Source organism: Mauremys mutica, chromosome 13 (genome assembly GCF_020497125.1).
Source record: "Mauremys mutica isolate MM-2020 ecotype Southern chromosome 13, ASM2049712v1, whole genome shotgun sequence".
Classification (NCBI taxonomy): domain Eukaryota; kingdom Metazoa; phylum Chordata; order Testudines; family Geoemydidae; genus Mauremys; species Mauremys mutica.
Window position 1 is genome coordinate 33,490,843 of NC_059084.1, and position 25,034 is coordinate 33,515,876.

Below are 25,034 nucleotides of genomic sequence, written 5' to 3' on the forward strand. Positions count from 1 at the left end.
GGTACATCTACCATAGGGGATACACAGAGATCTTCCAGGGGTTACCTCAACTCATCTAGAGATTTGCCTAATTTTATACAACAGGCGACATAAAAAGCACCAGTGAAGTCAGTACAAACGAACATTTCATACAGCCAGTGCCTTGTTTGTTCTGCTCCATACACTGTACACTGAAATGTCAGTACGAGATTTATATTCCAACGGATTTATTTTCTAATTGTCTGGTAGAAAGGAGCAGGTCAGCCACAGTGTGCTGGGGCACGTTTGCATTTTTATGTCTCATTCTGCAAGCAAGTGGTTTTAAGCGAGGTGAAATTTGGGGGTGCGCCAGACACACCAGACTCCCGAAAGGGGGTACAGCCGTCTGGAAAGGCTGAGTGGCATTGTACCGGCACATGGCGGGCTGTGTGGAGCGAAGGGTTTGCAGACGGTCCCTGGCTCCCAGTGGGTGGGTGGAACTTTGCAGACGGCCCCTGGTTTGCAGTAGCTGAGGGTGGGGAGTTTGCAGATGTTCCCTGGCGGGAGGCAGAGCTGACTCAAGGCTTCTAGCTGACTCAAGGCTTTGCTGCACAGGGATCGAGAGGGAAGGTACCGGGGGTGCAGATTGGGTCCGTGGGATCGGCCCCCCCAGAGTACCATCTCCTGGGGTCCATGGCCCGTCCTGGTCCTGTCCCCTGGGTCCATGGTCCCCTCCATCCTCTCTGGGTCCATGGGTCTCCCCTTCTCTGGGTCCATGGTCACCTCCATCCTCTCTGGGTCCATGGGTCCCCCCTTCTCTGGGTCCACAGGTCTCCCCTTCTCTGGGTCTAGGGGCCCCTTCCATCCTCTCTGGGTCCTGTCCTCCTCCCGTGTCTTGGGATCCCCCTTACCCCCAGCCCCGGATCTGGGCCCATCCCCCTGACTTGGGGCTTTGCCCCCACAGAGTCTCCCCTCCCTGGATGTGGGGGCCCTGTGTGCAGGGGCAGGGTTTTTTGGCGGGGCAGGGGTTGGAAGGACGTGACTCCTAAACCTTCCCGGTTCCAACGCACCCTCCCACCTTTCTGTTCCTTTTTGTACTTCTCCCTGCATGGACCTCCTGCTGCCCATTCCCTTGGCACCCGGCCGGCTCTGTCCTGCTCCCCATGGGCTCTGGGGGCTGCTGGGGGCCTGTTCCCCGCTCAGACCGCACCTCTCAGCACAGTGACTCAGCCTCGGGCGCTCTGCCAGAAGCAACTGCAGCAGCGAGAGCTGCAGCCAGTGAATTGCTGTAGCTTTCACGCTGACTCCCTTTCTCCAGCCTGGGAACTAGGCATCAGGGTTAAATCCCAGGGACAAAGAACCAGCTTCCCTTCCCCACCAGAGCCTTTCCTGGGGCCTCTGCCATTTCCTGGTCTGTGGCACTTACCCTGGAGCAGGTGAAGAGGCGCCTGGCCCCCAGCTGTGAATACCTGCTCTGTTGGGATGCGGCAGGTAGCAGTCCCTGCTCTGGCACTGGCCCGGGGCTAGGGGTGGCAAGCAGATGAGGTTGCACTGGAAGGAAGGTGCATGTTTCTGCATGTGAGTAACTAGCCATTAGCACAGTCCCCCCGGGGCTGTGGTGGATCCTCCATGGTAGCCAGCATTTGATGCGGGATGGAGGGGGTTGGGCTTCAGTTTCCCCAAGAGTTCATTCCAGGCCCTCCCGGGCATGTGGGTTACCCAGGTGATCCCAATGTTTCCGTCCGACCTTGGAGCTGGGAATTCTCCAGCTGGCCCAGCGGCGGCGAGGTGACATGAGGCTCCGAGACTGGGGTCTGGAGCAATGTTCCCTCTAATTTTTTACCTGCATGTGTGGAATGAATTTTGTTATGTGCAGCAATATGGAGGTGATGTGTGGTGGGGGTGAGGCCCAGGGGTTCAGAGTGTGGGAGGGGGCCCAGGGCTGGGGCAGAGGGTTGGGGTGTGGGCTCTGGCTGGGGGTGCAGGCTCTGGGGTGGGGCCAGGGATGAGGAGTTGGAGGGAGGGGGCTCAGGGCTGGGGCAGAGGGTTGAGGTGCAGGATGAGATGTGGGCTCTGGCTGGAGGTGCAGGCTCTGGGGTGGGGCCGGAGATGAGGGGTTTGGGGTGCAGACTGCTCTGGGAGAAAGGTCTCCCCGCAGCCCTCTCTCCCTGCAGCAGCTTGGGAGTGAGCCAAGGGAGAGGCACCTCTCCGTGGCAGCTCCTGTGCGGCCCTTGGTAGCCAGCTGCATGGCCATGGAGCTTAAGGGAACTTCGGTCTCTGGAGCCCTCTTGGTCATGGCAGCTCTGGTGTGCCTCACCCCCCCGCACCCTGCTGCTGGAGAACCCAGCCTGCTGCCGGCCTTTCACTCCCACCAGGCTCAGGCCGGCCGGCTCTGGGACAGGGAGCAGGAGCCCCCAGCTGTGGCCAGGGCTGGACTTCGCAGCCTCAGCCCGGGGGTTCATGGCAGCCCCAGGTGAAGGTAAATAGCAGCGCCCCCCACTTGGAACAGCTGCTCTGGAAACCTCTTCTGTTCTCTGCAGGGTGATACCCCAGCTGGGTGAACAACCCCCCAGTGACCACCTGGGTTCCCTGCAGCTCGGCACTGCTCCAGGGGCCCCCACCCAGGGGCTGGGGATAGAACCCAGGAGTCCTGGCTCCATGCCCCCCTGGCTTAACCCACTAGTCCCCACTCCCCACCCAGAGACAGGGATAAAACCCAGGAGTCCTGGCTCCCAGCCTCCCCCCACTCTAACCACTAGCCCCTCCCCTGTGCTCTGACTGAACCCCCACCCTTCCGTCTGTTCGTCCATCCTCAGTCCCCCACGTGCTCTATCCATCCCCACTTCCCTCCTTCCATCTGTCCGCCCGTCCATACATCCCCATACACCACCCTCTACATTTCTCCACCCACCCCCCATCGCTGGCTGGCACCGTGTGCGGGGAGGGGGGCACCGTATGAAGGGAGGGGGGACCCTGAGAGACGCCATCACTGTGATCTCTGAGCTAGGCCCCATAGGTCTGTGGGACTCCGTGCCACAGGACTTGGCTGAGCAGGGGGGTGGGGCTGGGGTCTCGGAGCCATTGCCGGGGGAGGGGGGGGGACCCTGTGCCTGTCAGTTTTCATAGGAATCCTGTATCTCACCCCACTTCCCCTGCACAGATCCCCCGACCCCAGAGTTGAAATGACGCAGTGCGGCCTCCTGACTGGCTCCAACAAGCCAGGTGAGTCAGGGCTGGGGTCGAGGTTGGGGCTGCGAGGGGCCGGGTGCCCTTGGGGGGTCTGTGGGATCCCGTAGCTGACACCCCCCCAGCACCCATGGGACCCCCCTGGCTGATGACCCGGTTCCCTGCAGTGCCCCTGCGCAGCGTCTCGGTGACGGTGCTGATCCGAGGCTTCGTGGCGGACGTGGGCTGTGAGCTGCTCTACAGGAATGAGGAGCCGGGGCCCGTGGAGGCCGTGTTCGTGTTCCCCGTGGACGCCGAGGCGGCCATCTACGCCTTCCAGGCCCGCCTGGGGGGCGCCTGCATCGAGGCCCAGCTCCACGAGAAGATACAGGTACCGGGGGGGGGGGCAAAGGTCCTGGGGGGGGGAGAGGGGTGTTGTGGGTGGGACTGGGGGGGATCTTGGGGTGACCCATCTCTCCAGCAGGCACAGGAGCTGTATGGGGATGCGGTGGCCAGGAGGCAGGGGGCTGTCGGGGGGATGTTGGGGTGACCCCATAACTCCCTGAAGGAGCTGTATGGGGGGCAGGGGAGGGGGATGTCGGGTGACCCCGTGTCTCCCCGCAGGAGCTGTACAGGGGGCAGGGGGGGATGTCAGGGTGACCCCGTGTCTCCCTGCAGGAGCTGTACGGGGGGCAGGGCAGTGGGATGTCAGGGTGACCCCTTCTCTCCCCACAGGAGCTGTACGGGGGGCAGGGGAGGGGGATGTAGGGGTGACCCCATATCTCCCCACAGGAGCTGTACGGGGGGCAGGGCAGTGGGATGTCAGGGTGACCCCGTGTCTCCCTGCAGGAGCTGTATGGGGGGCAGGGCAGTGGGATGTCGGGGTGACCCCTTCTCTCCCCACAGGAGCTGTATGGGGGGCAGGGCAGTGGGATGTCGAGGTGACCCCTTCTCTCCCTGCAGGAGCTGTACGGGGGGCAGGGCAGTGGGATGTTGGGGTGTCCCGCTGTCTGGAGCAGCTCACAGCTGAGAGTGCCAGTCTCAGGGCCGAGTATCAGAAAACAGAGCAGATGCCCCTACCTGCTGGACGTTTCTATCCTGGGGTTTCATCTGGCCAGCGCCTGACGTGAGCTCCTGGTTCGCACTGTCAGTCTCCCCACGGAGCCCCTCCATCTCTAGGCCAGGCTGGACGTTGGGGCAGGAGGGTAGTAAAACGCCAGCTCACCTCCTGTCAGGTTTCTTCCAAACCCAAAGGGTGGGTCGCTCTGCCCCGGTATCTGTGGGTGCTAAGGCTCTCCCCAAAGACAGCACTGCAGCCAGGTTCTCTAGTGAACGATGAAAGGTTTGTTAACCAAGAGGAAGAAATGAGCTGTGGAGAGGTTCAAGCCAGGTGAGTCGCAGTTTGCAGAGCAAGGGAGAGCAGAGGCGGAGGGATTTGCCAGTGGTCCCTAAGGCTCGCCGGGTTCCTTAGACGGGCTCTAAGGAGCTCTGTCCCGTCGCTCGGGATTCCCCTGGCAGAAGCCATCCGTGCAGAGATACAGGATCGCTCCCCGGATCCCAGCTTAGGGCTCATTGCCCGCAGGGACGTCCAGCAAGTGTGCCCAGCACAGCCTGGCTCTGGAGGTTTTCCATGGCCGACTCATGCTGTGATGTGAGCATGTTTCTTCATGTGCAGTGCCCAGGCTGCAGGCACAGGATGGGTTTAGTTCCTTTGATTCCGTGCAGTTTGCACATCAGACATCTCCTCTTCTTGGCACCCAAACAGTCTTTAGATCTGAGGCTGAGAACAGGGAGGGAAGTCCCAGGAACCACACAGGTAAAACAAAACCACTGGGTTGCTGGGAACTGGTCTCCTGTACGAGTGAGCCAGTACCTTCCTTCTCTGACATTCACACCCAAGCAAATGCTACAGAGACTGTAAAAGCAGCAAAGAATCCTGTGGCACCTTATAGACTAACAAGACGTTTTGCAGCATGAGCTTTCGTGGGTGAATACCCACTTCGTCGGATGCAAGTAGTGGAAATTTCCAGGGGCAGGTATATATAAGCAAGCAAGAAGCAAGCTAGAGATAACGAGGTTAGATCAATCAGGGAGGATGAGGCCCTGTTCTAGCAGTTGAGGTGTGAAAACCAAGGGAAGAGAAACTGGTTCTGTAGTTGGCAAGCCATTCACAGTCTTTGTTTAATCTTGAGCTGATGGTGTCAAATTTGCAGATGAACTGAAGCTCAGCAGTTTCTCTTTGAAGTCTGGTCCTGAAGTTTTTTTGCTGCAGGATGGCCACCTTAAGATCTGCTATTGTGTGGCCAGGGAGGTTGAAGTGTTCTCCTACAGGTTTTTGTATATTGCCATTCCTAATATCTGATTTGTGTCCATTTATCCTTTTCCTTAGAGACTGTCCAGTTTGGCCGATGTACATAGCAGAGGGGCATTGCTGGCATATGATGGCATATATTACATTGGTGGACGTGCAGGTGAATGAACCGGTGATGGTGTGGCTGATCTGGTTAGGTCCTGTGATGCTGTTGCAGGTGTAGATATGTGGGCAGAGTTGGCATCGAGGTTTGTTGCATGGATTGGTTCCTGAGCTAGAGTTACTATGGTGCGGTGTGCAGTTACTGGTGAGAATATGCTTCAGGTTCATAGAATCATAGAATCATAGAATTCAAGATCAGAAGGGACCATTATGATCATCTAGTCTGACCTCCTGCAAGATGCAGGCCACATAAGCCGATCCACCCACTCCTGAACTAATTCTCTCCCTTGACTCTGCTGTGAATGCTCCAAATCGTGATTTAGAGACTTCAAGTAGCAGATAATCCACCAGCAAGCGACCCCTGCCCCATGCTTCGGAGGAAGGCGAAAAACCTCCAGGGCCACTGCCAATCTACCCTGGAGGAAAATTCCTTCCCGACCCCAAATACGGCGTTCAGCTGAACCCCGAGCATGCGGGCAAGACTCTCCAGCCAGACCCTCTGGAAAAGGCTAACAATATCCCAACATTGACCCTTTGTACTAATTACCAGTGTGGCACGTTATTGACCTATTGACTAAACCTGTTATCCTATCATACCATCCCCTCCATAAACTTATCCAGCTTAATCTTAAAGTCATGGAGGTCCTTCACCCCCACTGTTCCCCTCGGTAGGCTGTTCCAGAATTGCACTCCTCTGATGGTTAGAAACCTTCATCTAATTTCAAGCCTAAATTTTCTAACTGACAATTTATATCCATTTGTCCTCGTGTCCACATTAGCACTGAGCTGAAATAATTCCTCTCCTTCCCTGGTATTTATCCCTCTGATATATTGAAAGAGGGCAATCATATCTCCTCTTGTCCTTCTTTTGGTTAAGGAAAACAAACCGAGCTCCTCAAGTCTCCTTTCATACGACAGGCCTTCCATTCCTCGGATCATTCTAGTGGCCCTTCTTTGTACTCGTTCCAGTTTGAATTCATCCTTCTTAAACATGGGAGACCAAAACTGCACACAATACTCCAAAAGGTCTTACCAACGCCTTATATAACGGGACTAGCACCTCCTTATCTCTACTAGAAATACCTCGCCTAATGCATCCCAAGACCGCATTAGCTTTTTTAACGGCCACATCACATTGCTTACTCATAGTCATCCTACGATCAACCAGGACTCCTAGGTCCTTCTCCTCCTCCGTTACTTCCAACTGGTGCATCCCCATCTTATAACTAAAATTCTTATTAGTCATCCCTAAATGCATAACCTTACACTTCTCATTATTGAATTTCATCTTGTTACTAATACTCCAGTTTACAAGGTCATCCAAATCTCCCTGGAGGATATCCCGATCCTTTTCCGAATTGGCAATACCTCCCAACTTGGTGTCATCCGCAAACTTTATCAGCCCACTCCTACTTTTGGTTCCGAGGTCAGCGATAAATAGATTAAATAAAATCGGACCCAAAACCGAACCTTGAGGAACTCCACTGGTAACCCCCCTCCAACCCGACAGATCACCCTTCAATACGACCCTCTGCAGTCTCCCCTTTAACCAGCTCCTTATCCACCTCTGGATTTTCATTTCGATCCCCATCTTTTCCAATTTAACCAGTAATTCCTCATGCGGTACCGTATCAAACGCCTTACTGAAATCAAGATATATTAGGTCCACCGCATTTCCCTTGTCTAAAAAATCTGTTACTTTCTCAAAGAAGGAGATCAGGTTGGTTTGACACGATCTACCTTTCGTAAAACCATGCTGTAATTTGTCCCAGTTGCCATCGGCCTCAAGGTCCGTAACCACTCTCTCCTTTATAATTTTTTCCATGACTTTGCATACTACAGATGTTAAACTAACAGGCCTGTAGTTACCCGGGTCACTTTTTTCCCCCTTCTTGAATATAGGAACTATATTAGCTAATCTCCAGTTGAACGGTACAATCCCCGAGTTTAGAGATTTATCAAAAATCATCGCTAACGGGCTTGCAATTTCACTCGCCAATTCCCTTAATATTCTAGGATGAAGATTATCCGGGCCCCCCGATTTACTTCCGTTAAGCTGTTCAAGTTTGGCTTCTACCTCAGATACCGTAATGTCTACCCCCATATCTTCATTCCCATCAGTCCCTCTACCACTATTCCTTCATTAGCCTCATTAAAGACCGAGGCAAAATATTCGTTTAGATATTGTGCCATGCCAAGATTATCCCTAATCTCCACTCCGTCTAAAGTTTTAAGCGGTCCCACTTCTTCCTTCTTGGTTTTCTTCCTATTTATATGGCTAAAAAACCTTTTGCTATTTGTTTTAATCCCCTTCGCTAGGTCCATCTCCACCTGGCTCTTTGCCTTTCTCACTGCTTCCCTACACCCTCTGACCTCAATAAGGTAGGTTTCTTTGCGGATCCCTCCCATTTTCCAGTCCTTGTACGCTTTCTGTTTTTTCTTAATCACCCCTCTGAGACGCTTGCTCATCCAGCTCGGTCTAAAACTGCTACCTACGGACCGTTTTCCCTTTCTCGGGATACAGGCCCCTGACAGCTCCTGCAACTTCAACCTGAAGTAACCCCAGGCGTCTTCCGCCTTTAGATCCCTAAATATGTTAGTCCAGTCCACTTCCCTAACTAGTCACCTTAATTTAATAAAGTTAGCCCTTTTGAAATCGTAAACCTTAGTCTCAGATGCAATTTTGTTTATCCTTCCATTTATTTTGAACCGAATTAGCTCATGGTCACTCGAGCCAAGGTTGTCCCCTACAACTATTTCCTCAACAAGGTCCTCGTTACTCACCAAAAGCAGATCTAAAATGGCATCCCCCCTCGTCGGTTCAGCAACTACTTGATGAAGGAATTCATCAGCTATCATGTCTAGGAAAAGCTGAGCCCTATTATTATTACTAGCATTTGTTTCCCAATCTATATCCGGGAAGTTAAAGTCTCCCATGATCACACAGTTCCTATTAGTATTTACCTCCTTAAAAACATTAAAGAGCTCTCTATCCATATCCAGGCTAGATCCCGGCGGTCTATAGCACACCCCAATCACTATTCCAGGGGAGGCTCTAGTAGTTTTCTTCCCCAATGTCACCATTGCCCAAACAGACTCCGTATTATCCATTGCATTGCTAGTTATTTCATTACATTTCACCTCATTATTGACATACAATGCTACTCCCCCACCTTTACCTTTGTTTCGGTCTTTCCTAAACAGCACATACCCTTCCATACCTGTACTCCAGTCATGGCTACCGTTCCACCATGTTTCAGTTATTCCTACGATATCCGGTTTCAATTCTCGGACCAGGAGCTCCAGTTCCTCCATTTTGTTACCTAAGCTTCTCGCATTGGTGAACAAACATCCTAATTTTTGCTGTTTGGCTCCTCTCACCCTTTTCACCCAACTTGGTAGGGACACAGTACTACCAGTATGACTTGTCGGTCTAGTATCCGCCCCCCCCCCCTCTTCCTTATACCTAACCCACCTCCTCTGGTTATATCTGTTGTTATCCTGTTGTTTTCCCTCTCAATGTATAAATTTGGCGTGGAGAGTACCTGGACCTCTCCTAACCGTCTTCCCCCAATGTCTAGTTTAAAGCTCGTTTAATCAGATGAGCCAGCCTCCCTCCTAGAATTCTACTTCCTTCCCTACTCAGGTGGAGCCCATCCCGTGAGAACAGTTCTCTGTCCCCGAAAGCCTCCCAGTGCCCATACATTCCAAAGCCCTCCTTGTAACACCACTCCCTCAGCCAACTATTTATGGTCACGATCTTGGCAGGTTGGCAGGTTGTCTGTGGGCGAGGACTGGCCTGCCACCCAAGGCCTGTGAAAGTGTGTGATCATTGTTCAGGATGGGTTGTAGATCCCTGATGATGCGCTGGAGGGGTTTTAGCTGGGGGCTGTATGTGATGGCCAGTGGAGTCCTGTTGGTTTCTTTCTTGGGTTTGTCTTGTAGTAAGAGGCTTCTGGGTACACGTCTGGCTCTGTTGATCTATTTCCTTATTTCCTCGTGCGGGTACTGTAGTCTTGAGAATGCTTGGTGGAGATTTTCTAGGTGTTGGTCTCTGTCTGCGGGGTTAGAGCAGATACGGTTGTACCTCAGTGCTTGGCTGTAGACAATGGATCTTGTGGTGTGTCCGGGATGGAAGCTGGAGGCATGAAGGTAGGCATAGCGGTCGGTAGGTTTAGGACCAGAACTGCTGAGCTTCAGTTCATCTGCAAATTTGACACCATCAGCTCAGGATTAAACAAAGACTGTGAATGGCTTGCCAACTACAGAACCAGTTTCTCTTCCCTTGGTTTTCACACCTCAACTGCTAGAACAGGGCCTCATCCTCCCTGATTGATCTAACCTCATTATCTCTAGCTTGCTTCTTGCTTGCTTATATATACCTGCCCCTGGAAATTTCCACTACTTGCATCCAACGAAGTGGGTATTCACCCACGAAAGCTCATGCTGCAAAATGTCTGTTCGTCTATAAGGTGCCACAGGATTCTTTGCTGCTTCTACAGAACCAGACTAACACGGCTACCCCTCTGATACTTGACACCATGCAAGGCACTGCATTCAGCCGTATGGAGTGGAAATCCATCAACCTCATGAAGAAACTTGCACAAATACAGACGGATATCATCTTCCTTTCCAAATGCAAACGGATGGACATCATACCTAATGGACTAAAGGTAAAAAATCCACTGCTATCTACATACTACACAGACCACAGTGAGAGATTATGCCATACTCTATCAAAGAAACTGAGGAACCACCTGATCAGCATCCTATACAGCAAACAGGAAAACATCAAAAAAGAGCTCTCCAACCTGGAGACTCTCATCAATAACCAAACTTCCATACAAACGGACTTCACTAAAATAAGACAGGAGATCTACATTACTCACTTCACCTCTCTACAAAGGAAAAAGGACTGTAAGCTGTCTAAACTCCTACCTGCCACATGGGGCCACAACCGTGGTACCCCTAACCCACCCAGCAATATCGTCAATCTATCCAACCACACACTCAGCCAGAAGAACAATCTGTCCTATCTCGGGGACTCTCTTTCTGCCCTGCCCCCCCCACCAACATGATACAGTTCTGCGGCGACCTGGAAGCCTACTTTCGCCATCTCCGACTCAAAGAATACTTTCAGGACAACACTGAACAGCGCACTGATACACAGTTACCCTCCCACCAACAGCACAAGAAGAAGAACTCCACATGGACTCCTCCTGAGGGTCGAAATGACAGTCTGGACCTATACATTGAATGCTTCCACCGACGTGCACAGACAGAAATTGTGGAAAAACAACATCACAACATCACAACCTAAGTCATGCAGAATGCAATGCCATCCACAGCCTCAGAAACCATCCTGACATTATAATCAAAGAGGCTGATAAAGGAGGTGCTGTTGTCATCATGAACAGGTCTGACTACCAAAAGGAGGCCGCCAGACAACTCTCCAATACCAAATTTTACAGGCTACTTCCCTCAGATCCCACTGAGGAATACACTAAGAAACTGCACCATCTACTCAGGACACTCCCTACACTAACACCGGAACAAATCAACATACCCTTAGAGCCCTGGCCAGGGTTATTCTATCTACTACCCAAGATCCACAAACCCGGAAATCCTGGACGCCCCATCATCTCGGGCATTGGAACTCTCACTGAAGGACTCTCTGGTTATGTGGACTCTCTACTCAGACCCTATGCTACCAGCACTCCGAGCTACCTCCGTGACACCACTGATTTCCTGAGGAAACTACAATGCATTGGTGACCTTCCAGAAAACACCATCCTAGCCACCATGGATGTAGAGGCTCTCTACACAAACATCCCACACACTGATGGAATACAAGCTGTCAGGAACAGTATCCCTGATGATGCCACAGCACAACTGGTTGCTGAGCTCTGTGCCTTTATCCTCACACACAACTATTTCAAATTTGATGACAATATATATCTCCAGATCAGTCGCACCGCTATGGGCACCCGCATGGCCCCACAATATGCCAATATTTTTATGGCTGACCTGGAACAACGCTTCCTCACCTCCCGTCCACTCACGCCCCTTCTCTACCTACGCTACATTGATGACATCTTCATCATCTGGACCCATGGGAAGGAGACTCTGGAAAAATTCCACCACGATTTCAACAGCTTCCACCCCTCCATCAACCTCAGCCTGGACCAATCTACACGGGAGGTCCACTTCCTAGATACCATGGTGCAAATAAGTGATGGTCACATTAACGCCACCCTATACCGAAAACCTACCGACCGCTATGCCTACCTTCATGCCTCCAGCTTCCATCCCGGACACACCACAAGATCCATTGTCTACAGCCAAGCACTGAGGTACAACTGTATCTGCTCTAACCCCGCAGACAGAGACCAACACCTAGAAAATCTCCACCAAGCATTCTCAAGACTACAGTACCTGCACGAGGAAATAAGGAAACAGATCAACAGAGCCAGACGTGTACCCAGAAGCCTCTTACTACAAGACAAACCCAAGAAAGAAACCAACAGGACTCCACTGGCCATCACATACAGCCCCCAGCTAAAACCCCTCCAACGCATCATCAGGGATCTACAACCCATCCTGAACAATGATCCCACACTTTCACAGGCCTTGGGTGGCAGGCCAGTCCTCGCCCACAGACAACCTGCCAACCTGAAGCATATTCTCACCAGTAACTGCACACCGCACTATAGTAACTCTAGCTCAGGAACCAATCCATGCAACAAACCTCGATGCCAACTCTGCCTACATATCTACACCAGCAACAGCATCACAGGACCTAACCAGATCAGCCACACCATCACCGGTTCATTCACCTGCACATCCACCAATGTAATATATGCCATCATATGCCAGCAATGCCCCTCTGCTATGTACATCGGCCAAACTGGACAGTCTCTAAGGAAAAGGATAAATGGACACAAATCAGATATTAGGAATGGCAATATACAAAAACCTGGCTTTTGTAGGTGACAAATCTGAGGAACTGTCACAGATTGAGGTGTCACTAGAGGAGGTTTTGGAATTAATTGATAAACTCAACATTAACAAGTCATCGGGACCAGATGGCATTCCCCCAAGAGTTCTGAAAGAACTCAAATGTGAAGTTGCGGAACTATTAACTAAGGTTTGTAACCTGTCCTTTAAATCGGCTTCGGTACCCAATGACTGGAAGTTAGCTAATGTAACGCCAATATTTAAAAAGGGCTCTAGAGGTGATCCCGGCAATTACAGACCGGTAAGTCTAACGTCGGTACCGGGCAAATTAGTTGAAACAATAGTTAAAAATAAAATTGTCAGACACATAGAAAAACATAAACTGTTGAGCAATAGTCAACACGGTTTCTGTAAAGGGAAATCGTGTCTTACTAATCTATTAGAGTTCTTTGAAGGGGTCAACAAACATGTGGACAAGGAGGATCCAGTGGACATAGTGTACTTAGATTTCCAGAAAGCTTTTGACATGGTCCCTCACCAAAGGCTCTTACGTTAATTAAGCTGTCATGGGATAAAAGGGAAGGTCCTTTCATGGATTGAGAACTGGTTAAAGGACAGGGAACAAAGGGTAGGAATTAATGGTAAATTCTCAGAATGGAGAGGGGTAACTAGTGGTGTTCCCCAGGGGTCAGTCCTAGGACCAATCCTATTCAATTTATTCATAAATGATCTGGAGAAAGGGGTAAACAGTGAGGTGGCAAAGTTTGCAGATGATACTAAACTGCTCAAGATAGTTAAGACCAAAGCAGATTGTGAAGAACTTCAAAAAGATCTCATAAAACTAAGTGATTGGGCAACAAAATGGCAAATGAAATTTAATGTGGATAAATGTAAAGTAATGCACATTGGAAAAAATAACCCCAACTATACATACAACATGATGGGGGCTAATTTAGCTACAACGAGTCATCGTGGATAGTTCTCTGAAGATGTCCACGCAGTGTGCAGAGGCGGTCAAAAAAGCAAACAGGATGTTAGGAATCATTAAAAAGGGGCTAGAGAATAAGACTGAGAATATATTATTGCCCTTATATAAATCCATGGTACGCCCACATCTCGAATACTGTGTACAGATGTGGTCTCCTCACCTCAAAAAGGATATTCTAGCACTAGAAAAGGTTCAGAAAAGGGCAACTAAAATGATTAGGGGTTTGGAGAGGGTCCCATACGAGGAAAGATTAAAGAGGCTAGGACTCTTCAGCTTGGAAAAGGGGAGACTAAGGGGGGATATGATAGAGGTATATAAAATCATGAGTGATGTTGAGAAAGTGGATAAGGAGAAGTTATTTACTTATTCCCATAGTACGAGAACTAGGGGTCACCAAATGAAATTAATAGGCAGCAGGTTTAAAACAAATAAAAGGAAGTTCTTCTTCACGCAGCACACAGTCAACTTGTGGAACTCCTTACCTGAGGAGATTGTGAAGGCTAGGACTATAACAATGTTTAAAAGGGAACTGTATAAATTCATGGTGGCTAAGTCCATAAATGGCTATTAGCCAGGATGGGTAAGAATGGTGTCCCTAGCCTCTGTTCGTCAGAGGATGGAGATGGATGGCAGGAGGAAGATCACTTGATCATTGCCTGTTAGGTTCACTTCCTCTGGGCCACCTGGCATTGGCCACTGTCGGTAGACAGATACTGGGCTAGATGGACCTTTGGTCTGACCCGGTACGGCTGTTCTTATGTTTATGTTCTTCTTATGAGAACACTTCAACCTCCCTGGCCACACAATAGCAGATCTTAAGGTGGCCATCCTGCAGCAAAAAAACTTTAGGACCAGACTTCAATGAGAAACTGCTGAGCTTCAGTTCATCTGCAAATTTGACACCATCAGCTCAGGATTAAACAAAGACTGTGAATGGCTTGCCAACTACAGAACCAGTTTCTCTTCCCTTGGTTTTCACACCTCAATTGCTAGAACAGGGCCTCATCCTCCCTGATTGATCTAACCTCGTTATCTCTAGCTTGCTTCTTGCTTGCTTATATATACCTGCCCCTGGAAATTTCCACTACTTGCATCCGACGAAGTGGGTATTTACCCACAAAAGCTCATGCTGCAAAATGTCTGTTAGTCTATAAGGTGCCACAGGATTCTTTGCTGCTTTTACAGAATCAGACTAACATGGCTACCCCTCTGATACGCTACAGAGACTGTGATCTGAGCTGGCCTGTCAGTGACACAGGGGGCATGAGGATCTCGATGGGCAGGGGGATTTGGGGATGCAGGGGGATCTTGAGGTGACCCTGTATCCCTGGGCAAGCGCAGGAGCTGTATGGGGACGTGCTGGCTGGGGGAATTTGGGGAGCAGGGGGATCTTGGGGTGACCCCGTCTCTCCGGCAGGCACAGGACCTGTTAGTCCTGGGGGAATTCTGTGCCAAAAAATAAAAAATTCAGTGCACAATATTTTAAAATTCTACAAAATCTGCGTATTTTATTTGTCAAAATAACACAATATAATCACGTCAGTTTCAATTATTTTGGTAATTTATTTCAAAATACCTGTCTGCGATGGTGTCTGTAAGTAGGCATATTCATACAGAACTTTGAGTAATAATTCATTTAAATTTCAATGCAGAACTGTATTTCCTGAACCTGTGAGAAGCAGTGCAAAGGCTTGGGGGGGTCAGGGGTAACTGCAGCACTTCTGGGCCAGAATGTATTTTCTGTGGTGGAAAAGAATTCTGCGCCAGACATGAATTCTGCGCTTGAGCAGTGGTGTAGAATTCCCCCAGGAGTAACCTGTACGGGGATGCACTGGCTGGGGGTTAGGGCAGGGGGATGGCAGAAGAATCTCAGGGTGACCTTGTCTATCCGGCAGGCCCAGGAGCTGTATTGGAACATGCTGGCCAGGGGGCAGTGCAGGGGGCTGTCAGGGGCAGGAGGCTGTTGGGGACAGTAGGATCTCAGGGTGACCCTGTCTCTCCGGCAGGCGCAGGAGCTGTACGGGGATGCGTTGGCCGGGGGGCAGAGCTCATTCCTGCTGCAGCAGGAGGGGACTGCAGGCGACGTTTTCAGCTGCTCCCTAGGGAACCTGCCCCCCGGGGAGGAGGCGGCGCTGACCCTGCGCTACGTCTGTGAGCTGCCGCTGGAACCTGATGGAGCCGCCCGCTACATGCTGCCAGCCGTGCTGCGCCCCCGCTACACGCCCCATGGTGAGACCCACAGATCCCCCTTGTGTCCCCCATTTGCCTCACAGTGAGACCCACAGATCCCCTGCTGTTCTCCCTGCACCCCACAGTGGGACCCATAGTCCGCAACTCCCCACTACATACCCCACAGTCAGTGACCCCACAGCCTGTAGCCCCCCTCAGACTCCCTAGCCCCTGCTACGTATCCCACAAGGACCCTCAGCTCCATAATACCCCCTAGGCTATTACTATGTGCCCCACAGTAAGTGCCCCCCCAGCCCCACAATCCCGGCTCCAGGGTATGTGACCCCCCCCAGCCACTCCCAAATCCCCCACTATCCCAGCCCCTCAGGTGCTCCCAGATATCCCCCCATGCCTCCCAATATCCCATACCCCCATCTTCCCCTGCTATGCCAGCCCCCAGTACCCTCCCGCTCTCTCAGCCCCCGGCCTACACCCCATGTCTCTCTGCAGGGTGGGAAGGGGAGGACGTCACCCAGGGGGTCCCGCGAGTCCCCCAGGGGGAGCTGCCCTACACCCTGAGCCTGAGCGCCACGCTGCAGTCACCCCACGGCATCGACCGCGTGCTCTCCAACTGCTCCCTCACGCCCCTGAGCTACACGGCCGGGAACCGGACCACCGCCCAGGTAGGCTCACCCGGACACCTGGGTCCCAGCCATCCCCGCTGGGAGGGTCAGCATGGGGGAGTTGCTGGGGGTTTGGGCTGAGGCTGGGGGGCGGGCAGGTCCCAGGGGACCATCTGGCCATGGGTCCTGGGGGCAGTATGCAGGGGGATGGGAGCTCTGGGGCAGAGCAGGGAGGTTGGTCCCAGAATGTATGTATGCGGGTCAGTCCGGGGAATTGCCCGAGTTCTCTGGGGAAGAACTTGGTGGGGCTGAAACCAGCCCGTGGGGGTGAAATCCCGGGTGTTCGATGGGCCTGTGGTTCTCTTCACTTTCTGGGAGTTTCCCACTCCTTGATTTTCAGTGGCGAAAATGCGGGGGGGGGGAATGTGACCCCCAAATTGGAAAGATTTAGCCAAACAAAAGTCAGAAGTTTGCAGTGTTTCCTCCAGGAAGAGCCAAGTTCCACAAGAGCTGAGGGGCGGTGATGGTGTCTGTCTCCCCCCAGGTGTCACTAGCCGAGACCCCCCCGTGGGGCCAGGACGTGGAGCTGCTGGTGTATTATGTGGAGCCGCACAAACCCAGCGCGGTGCTGGAGGCCGGGCTGCCCGGAGTGGAGCCAGGTGGGGACCCCTGCACTCTGCTGCCCCGGACAGAGGGGTGTCTATGGGGTGGGGGAGGGGTGTGCTGGGCTGCGATGGGGGATCGGGGGGCATGGGGCAATAAGGGGGATAGTAGGGGAATGGGGGGTTCTAGGGCTAGATTCTCAGAGTGGTGCTGGGGGAATCAGGGCAAGTGAGGGTTGGGGGACGGGATTCGGGGGGGCCTTGGTGGAGCTGGAGATGGGAAGGTGGGGTGTCAACAGGTGGACACTGGGACTCACTGCAGGTTTGGGAGGGCAGGGGCTGGGGGGGTGAGGGACGTAAGAGGAGGGCAGGGGGAGGGACAGAGGAGTGGGGGAGGTACTCAGGGGAAGATGGGGTTGCTGCGGGGCTGGGGTTGGTTGGGGATCTGGGGAGGGTCAGGGGTGGGGGTGGGGCTCTGGGGCAGTCAGGGGGCGCTGAGGGACTGGGGATGGTGGGGGATCTATCGGGAGGGCAGAGTTGGGGGAGGGTCAGAGGAGTGGGGGTGGGGTTCTGGGATAGTCAGGGGACGCTGAGGAGCTGGGGCTGGGGGTGGTGGGGGATCTATGGGGAGGGCAGGGTGGGGGAGGGGGAAGGGACGTGGGTGGGGCTCTGGGGCAGTCGGGGGGTCTGGGGCTCTCACCGGTTCACAGGGCTCGACCCCATGTCTGCCCCATTTGGGGCTGGCCCCGTCTCCCCGCAGGCTCCCTGATGGGCGACCCGGCCGTGATGGTGACCCTGCTGCCCAGCCTGCCCGAGGCGGTGCCGGGCCAGAGCCCATCCGGGGAGTTCATCTTCCTGCTGGACCGCTCCGGCAGCATGCAGTGCCCCATGGACAGCCTAGGCCACTTACCCCAGCGCATCAATAGCGCCAAGGTACGGCCAGGCGGGAGGCCGCGCTAGATGGGCCCGTGGAGGGGAGCAGCTCAGGCTGGCTGGGCCTGTGGGGGTGACTCCGTCTGTCTGTCCGTCCCCAGGAGACCCTGGTCCTGCTGTTGAAGAGTTTGCCCCTGGGCTGTTATTTCAACATCTACGGCTTTGGGTCTCGGTTCGAGTCCTTCTACCCGTGAGGCTGCGGCGGAAACGCGTGTTTGCTGGCTGGGTTAGGGAGCAGGGCAGGCTGGGGTCGGGGTGTCTGTGGGTTGGGGGCAGGGCTGGCTGGGGTCGAGGTGTCTGTGGGCTGGGGGCAGGGCAGGCTGGGGTCGGGGTGTCTGAGGTTAGGGGGCAGGGCTGGCTGGGGTCGGGGTGTCTGTCGGTTGGGGGCAGGGCAGGCTGGGGTCGGGGTGTCTGTGGGTTGGGGGCAGGGCAGGCTGGGGTCGGGGTGTCTGTGGGTTGGGGACAGGGCAGGCTGGGGTAGCGGTGTCTGTGGGTTGGGGGCAGGGCAGGCTGGGGTCGGGGTGTCTGTGGGCTGGGGTCAGGGCTGGCTGGGGTCGGGGTGTCTGTGGGCTGGGGGCAGGGCTGGCTGGGGTCGGGGTGTCTGTGGGCTGGGGGCAGGGCTGGCTGGGGTCGGGGTGTCTGTGGGCTGGGGGCAGGGCTGGCTGGGGTCGGGGTGTCTGTGGGCTGGGGGCGGGGCTGGCTGGGGTCGGGGTGTCTGTGGGCTGGGGGCGGGGCTGGCTGGGGTCGGGGTGTCTGTGGGCTGGGGGCGGGGCAGGCTGGGGTCGGGGTGTCTGTGGGTTGGGGGCGGGGCAGGCTGGGGTCGGGGTGTCTGTGGGTTGGGGGCGGGGCAGGCTGGGGTCGGGGTGTCTGTGGGTTGGGGGCGGGGCTGGCTGGGGTCGGGGTGTCTGTGGGTTGGGGGCGGGGCAGGCTGGGGTCGGGGTGTCTGTGGGTTGGGGGCGGGGCTGGCTGGGGTCGGGGTGTCTGTGGGTTGGGGGCGGGGCTGGCTGGGGTCGGGGTGTCTGTGGGTTGGGGGCGGGGCTGGCTGGGGTCGGGGTGTCTGTGGGTTGGGGGCGGGGCAGGCTATGGTCGGGGTGTCTGTGGGTTGGGGGCGGGGCTGGCTGGGTTCGGGGTGTCTGTGGGTTGAGGTCGGGGCAGGCTGGGTTCGGGGTGTCTGTGGGTTGGGGGCAGGGCAGGCTGGGTTCGGGGTGTCTGTGGGTTGGGGGCAGGGCTGGCTGGGGTCGGGGTGTCTGTGGGTTGGGGGCGGGGCAGGCTGGGGTCGGGGTGTCTGTGGGTTGGGGGCGGGGCAGGCTGGGGTCGGGGTGTCTGGGGGTTGGGGGCAGGGCAGGCTGGGGTCGGGGTGTCTGGGGGTTGGGGGCAGGGCAGGCTGGGGTCGGGGTGTCTGGGGGTTGGGGGCAGGGCAGGCTGGGGTCGGGGTGTCTGGGGGTTGGGGGCAGGGCAGCCTGGGGTCGGGGTGTCCCTGGCTCCAGCTGTCCTGACCCCTTTGCGCCCCCCGCAGGCAGAGCGTGGCATACACCCAAAAGACCATGGCCAAGTCCCTGCAGCGCGTCCAGCAACTCCAGGCCGACCTGGGGGGCACCGAGATCTTGGCGCCGCTACAAGCCATTTACCGCAGCCCCTGCCGGGACGGGCACCCGCGCCAGGTGCTGAGGCAGCTGCAGGGCGTCCCAGGGAGTCAGAGAGGGGCTGGGGGAGCTGAGGAGGGTTGGGGGTGTCAGAAGGAAATGGGGTTGGGGAGGGACTAAACTCAGAGACTTTCAGGCCAGAAGGGACCATCCTGATGATCTTGTCTGGCCCCAGCCCCTCGCTCCCCCCGTGACAGCCCCTTGACAGGCCCAGCCCCTGAGGCTGAGTCACCAACCCCCCAAGCCCTGAGGTACAGACGTCGGGTCACAGAGCCCCCCCAATTACTCCAGGGCCCTGGCTGCTGAGGGTGACGATCCCCCCAGGGTCTCTGCCCATCTGATGAAGGAAAGTCCCTTCCCCAGCCCCCACCCCACACATGGGGGTCAGTGAGCCCCAAGCATGGGGACGAGACCCTAGCCAGCCCCTGGGAAGGATCTTTGCAGTAACTCTGAGCCCCCCCACACCTAGTGCCCTGTCCGCAGCTGGGGGGTGTTTGCCCCCCAGCTGTCGCCATGGGCTGTGCACCATCGCAGGCCCCTCCGCACCTGTCTCCCTGCCATGGCTCACGCCCCCTGCTGCCCTCAGGAGGCTGTTCCTGAACTTGGAGAGGGGCTGGGAGCCCTGGGGGCAGCTGATGGGGGCTTTGAGGGTGTGGGGGGCTTGGAGTGGGATGGGGGATGATGCCCCTGGGGGTGTAAGCAGGGCATGTTGGGCAAGAGTTGGGGCAGGGGCATCTCTGTATAGAGCTGGGGGGCAGCTCTGGGTGTTGCGCCCAGCTCTGGGGGGCGCCCTGCAGCCAGGGGGCAGGGAGGGCAAGGGGGGGGGTGTCGGGAGGGAGCTCCCAGAAAGATGCCCACAGCAGTTGGGGGGGTTAGTGTCTCTAGGGGCTGGGGAAGAGGTGACAGGTGGGGGTTGGGGTCACAGTTAGAGATGGGGAGAAGGTCGGGGTCCCCATCTGTCAGCCCCCCCCAGGGGAGAGCTCTGGGAGAGGAGGAAGAGGGCTATGCAGGGAGTCTCATGGGGTCAGGGGTCTTTGGGAGGGGGGTCAGTGGGGCAGGCTTTCTGGGGGCTGCCCCCATTCCCATGGGGAGGGGGTGTCTGCAGGGGATTTGGGGTCCCCGGCTATGACAGGGTCTCTCCCCCGCCAGCTGTTCGTGTTCACGGATGGGGAGGTGGGGAACACCCAGGACGTCATCGCTGAGGTGCAGCATCACCAGGGGACCCACAGGTAACAGGGCGCCTGCTCCCCCACCTGCGCTCTTCTAACTCTGCCCCCCAGCAACCCCCAAGTGAACCCCAACTCTGCCCCCTCTTCAACTGCTTTCACCCCCCTGGACTCTGCTCCCCTGCAGGTGCTTTTCCTTCGGCATTGGGGAAGGGGCCTCCACGGATCTGATCAAAGGCATCGCCCGGGCAGCAGGGGGCAGCGCCGAGTTCATCACGGGCCAGGACCGCATGCAGCCCAAGGTGAGAACCCAGGAGTCTGGGCTCCTCCACCCCCCTCCTGCCAGGGGCGGCTCTAGACCCCAGCGCGCCAAGCAGGCGCGTGGGGCGGCCCTTTCCCAGGGGGCGGCATTTGGCTCCGGTGGACCTGCCCCAGGCATGCCTGCGGGAGCTCAACCGGAGCCGCGGGAAGCTGATGTCATGAAGTCATGCCTGCGGCAGGTCCGCTCGTCCCGGGCTCCGGTTGACCTGCCGCAGGCATGCCTGCGGGAGCTCAACCGGAGCCGCGGGAAGAGGGGACCCGCCGCGGGACCGGGGAAGGGCGGCGCAGCGCACCGCGCTGCTTGGGGCAGCCTGATTTCTAGAGCCGCCCCTGCCTCCTGCTCTAACCCACCAGCCCCCACTCCTCTCCTAGACCAAGGATAGGAGCCTCCTGGTCCCAGGGTGCTGGTCTCTCCCCCAGGTGCTGCAGTCTCTGAAGCGGGCTCTGCAGCCGTCCGTGACTGGGATCTCGCTGTGCTGGGATCTGCCCCCCGAGATGGAGGCGGCGCTGCTGGGCCAGGGCCCTGAGGTGATCTTCTTTGGGCAGCGGTGCCTCATCTATGCCCAGCTCCGCGGGCAGCCCCAGGTGAGAGAGCAACCCCCCCCCGGGACACCCCCAGGGCTCGAGGTCAGTGACTGAGCCGGGAACCTCCCCCCCCTCCCCGGGTGATGACTCTGACTCCTAACAATGGCCTTTGGGCTGGGGTCTCTGCGCTACCCCAACTGAGTTGATCTCAGTCAGGATCATTAACTCTGGACCCTACTGATGGCCATTAGGCTAACTGGGCAGCCCCTCAACTGCTGTTAATCAGGTGTATTTACCCCCTTTATTCTGTAACCTGGGTCTGGGGGGGTCACCAGGCATCTTCTCCCCCCTCGCACTCCAACTCTGACCCCCTTTCTCTGCCCGCAGCCCCCAGACACTGCCATGGGGGGCGTCACCCTGCAGTACCGCATCCAGGACCAGACCTACAAGGAGACGCTGCAGTTCCCCCTTCAGCCACAGGATGGAGACAGGTGACAGCAACGCTCCTTTGGCCCCCATTACCCCCAGGTATCTGGGTCCTCCCTCACTCATCCCCACCCCCAACAGGACAGGAATGGGAGGGGACCTGCCTCAGCTCACTGAGGGAAGCAGAAGTCCTGGCTCCCAGCCCCCCTGCTGTAACCACTAGAACCCAGGAGTCCTGGCTCCCCGCAATACACTATCCCACTAGCCCCTGCTCCCCTCCCTGCACGGCTGGAACCCAGGCATCCGGGGCTCACCCCATGACTCTCTGTCCCCGGCACAGTCTGCCTGTTCACCGGCTGGCAGCCAAGTCGCTGCTGCTGGAGCTGGAGGGGGCCAGGTCGGAGGAGGACCGGCGCCAGGCGCTGGAGACCAGCCTGAGCTCGGGGGTCATCTGCTCCCTCACGGCCTACGTGGGGGTGGACACAGAGCGGATGCAGCCGGTGCAGGGGCCGCTGGTGAGACGGGACATCCCGCTGGCAGGTAACCCTGGAGGGCTCCAGGTTCCCGGCACTGGGGGGGTGATCAGCATCTTGTGGGGGCTCAGGTGCGAGGGGGAACCAACCTGGCACTGTGGAGGGAACCTGGCACTGGGGGGAGGGAAGGAGGTGGGGGGGGCAGCATGGGGATGGAGGGCTTGGGTGGGAGGGGGAACCTGGGGTCTGGGGGGGACCATGTGGGTGGGGGGCTTGGGTGGGAGGGGGAACCTGGGGTGGGGGGGCAGCATGTGGAAGGGGGGCTCGGGTGGGAGGGGGAACCTGGGGCCGGGGGTGGCAGCATGTGGACGGGGGGCTCAGGTGTGAGGGGGAACCTGGGGCTGGGGTGGGCAGCATGGGGGTGGAGGGCTCGGGTGGGAGGGGGAACCTGGGGACTTGGGGGGCAGCATGTGGATGGGGGCTCGGGTGGGAGGGGGAACCTGAGGCCTGGGGGGCAGCGTGTGGGGGGAGCTCGGGTGGGAGGGGGAACCTGGGGCTGGGGGGGGAAGCATGGGGGTGGAGGGCTCGGTTGGGAGGGGGAACCTGGGGCCTGGGTGGCAGCATGTGGATGTGGGGCTCAGGTGGGAGGGGGAACCTGGGGCCGGGGGAGGCAGCGTGGGCTTGGAGGGCTCGGGTGGGAGGGGGAACCTGGGCCGGGGGGGCAGCATGGGCTTGGAGGGCTCGGGTGGGAGGGGGAACCTGGGCCGGGGGGGCAGCATGGGCTTGGAGGGCTCGGGTGGGAGGGGGAACCTGGGGTCGGGGGTGGCAGCGTGGGGGTGGAGGGATCGGGTGGGAGGGGGAACCTGGGGCTGGGCGGGGTGGGGTGGGGGTGGAACCTGCCACTAGCAGAGGAATTCCAGGAGGGATCCCAGCACGGGGAATCCCAGTTGTTGAGGGGGCACCTGGACGCATGGGGAGGCATCATGGATATGGGCTAATGTTCCTTTGCCCCTCTCCTTGCCCCAGCTATCATGTGGCTTGGCTGGCCCCACCCTGTCCCCCAGGGTGACCCCAGTCTCCCTGGCGCTGGCCAGGTGAGACGGGGGAGCAGCCTGTGGGGCCTGGCCATTCCAAGCTGAGAGAGTGGGGCCTGTGGGGTGGACAGGTGGCCATACGGACGGACCCAGAACCGGAGACCCAAACAGATGGGGGCAGAGACCGAGAATCAGCTAGATGGACCCAGATGGGGAGATGGAGACAGAGAAACAGACCCCGTGAGACAGGCAGACCGACCCAGACAAAGGCAGGGACCAGAGGGGCGGGCGCATCACTGGCATGAGCAGGCTTGGCTAGCGGGGGCCTCTGGTCCCCCAGTGTCCTGACCTCATCCATGGGGCACAGCACCCCCCTCCCCCGCCACATCCCTTGGGGCTGGAAGAGGGGTCCCAGCTAGGGGGAAGTTGCAAGGGAGGGGCTGGATCCGGGGGGCTCCCAGCCCAGAGGCTGGGAGGGGATCCTGACTCTGAGGGAGCTAAGGGGAGAGGAGGATGGGGCTGGGTGTGTGTGGGGGTCCCAGCTGGGGGGCAGGGAGGAGGGGTCCTACCGGCGTGTTGGCTCTGGGTGCCGGGCGAGGGAGGATTTTGCTTCCATCCCTTAGCTTGTCTCTGTCTGCGTGTCCATCTGTCTGTCCCTCTCTCTAACCATCTGCTCCGTAGGGTTCGATTTGATGGCAGGCCATTCGCAGTACAGTGCACCGCACACCTTTGCGGTAGTCACTTGCAGTAGTCACTTCTCCACCAGGATGGTGGCTGTGGAGCACACGAACCACTTGTACAAGCAGCTCCCCCCTCCGAAGTGTCTGTCCTGGCTCTATCGCCTCTCAGAGTTCATCTGGGGGAGCTCCCGAAATGAGGGCAGCGAGTCCTGCAAACACAGCACCCCTCCAGGGACTGCGCCCCAGGAAGGTGAGAGGGGCAGGGGCTGGGAGTCAGGACTCAAGCCGGTCGGCAAACGCCAGGATGACGCTTTCTTGGGTCAGAGACAGACATGTCCTGACCAGTGATTTCCCTACACCCCCCAGGGGGGGTGTACACCGCCCCTGAATTTTCCCAACACCCCCCCCAAGTTTTGTGAGCTAGTTACATACCAATTTAGTGACTGTTTGGAAATCTGAATTTAAACTGAAACATTAATACACACTTTAAAAGCTTATACAGTGTATGGTAAAATATGTCAAGTATCAGAGGGGTAGCCGTGTTAATCTGGATCTGTAAAAGCAGCAAAGAATCCTGTGGCACCTTATAGACTAACAGACGTTTTGCAGCATGAGCTTTCGTGGGTGAATACCCACTTCTTCGGATGAAAGTAGTGGAAATTTCCAGGGGCAGGTATATATATGCAAGCAAGAAGCAAGCTAGAGATAACGAGGTTAGTTCAATCAGGGAGGATGAGGCCCTGTTCTACCAGTAGAGGTGTGAAAACCAAGGGAGGAGAAACTGGTTCTGTAGTTGGCAAGCCATTCACAGCCTCATCCTCCCTGATTGAACTAACCTTGTTATCTCTAGCTTGCTTCTTGCTTGCATATATATACCTGCCCCTGGAAATTTCCACTA

At 56.4% G+C, this 25,034-nt stretch overlaps 1 protein-coding gene and 1 long non-coding RNA gene across 2 annotated transcripts in view; one reads left to right on the forward strand and one right to left on the reverse strand.

The window, feature by feature from the left end:
- Window positions 1-190: 190 nt before the first annotated feature.
- LOC123348543 (von Willebrand factor A domain-containing protein 5A-like) overlaps window positions 191-25,034 on the forward strand; it is a 34,346-nt gene continuing 9,502 nt past the window's right edge. Inside the window, exons 1-15 of the mRNA XM_044986056.1 lie at window positions 191-1,536; window positions 3,119-3,180; window positions 3,312-3,514; window positions 15,548-15,770; window positions 16,221-16,393; window positions 16,878-16,992; window positions 17,696-17,868; window positions 17,970-18,058; window positions 19,385-19,529; window positions 20,661-20,740; window positions 20,865-20,979; window positions 21,419-21,583; window positions 21,911-22,014; window positions 22,290-22,489; window positions 24,138-24,386. Coding sequence (XP_044841991.1) covers window positions 1,499-1,536; window positions 3,119-3,180; window positions 3,312-3,514; window positions 15,548-15,770; window positions 16,221-16,393; window positions 16,878-16,992; window positions 17,696-17,868; window positions 17,970-18,058; window positions 19,385-19,529; window positions 20,661-20,740; window positions 20,865-20,979; window positions 21,419-21,583; window positions 21,911-22,014; window positions 22,290-22,489; window positions 24,138-24,386 — 2,134 coding nt within the window. The 5' untranslated portion in view covers window positions 191-1,498. The remainder of the gene's footprint in view (window positions 1,537-3,118; window positions 3,181-3,311; window positions 3,515-15,547; window positions 15,771-16,220; window positions 16,394-16,877; window positions 16,993-17,695; window positions 17,869-17,969; window positions 18,059-19,384; window positions 19,530-20,660; window positions 20,741-20,864; window positions 20,980-21,418; window positions 21,584-21,910; window positions 22,015-22,289; window positions 22,490-24,137; window positions 24,387-25,034) is intronic.
- Window positions 1,681-25,034, reverse strand: part of LOC123348544 — a 29,740-nt gene continuing 6,386 nt past the window's right edge. The window contains exons 3-4 of the long non-coding RNA XR_006573204.1: window positions 4,349-4,448; window positions 1,681-1,801 (exon numbers count right to left, since the gene is read on the reverse strand). This is a non-coding gene — a long non-coding RNA (uncharacterized LOC123348544). The remainder of the gene's footprint in view (window positions 1,802-4,348; window positions 4,449-25,034) is intronic.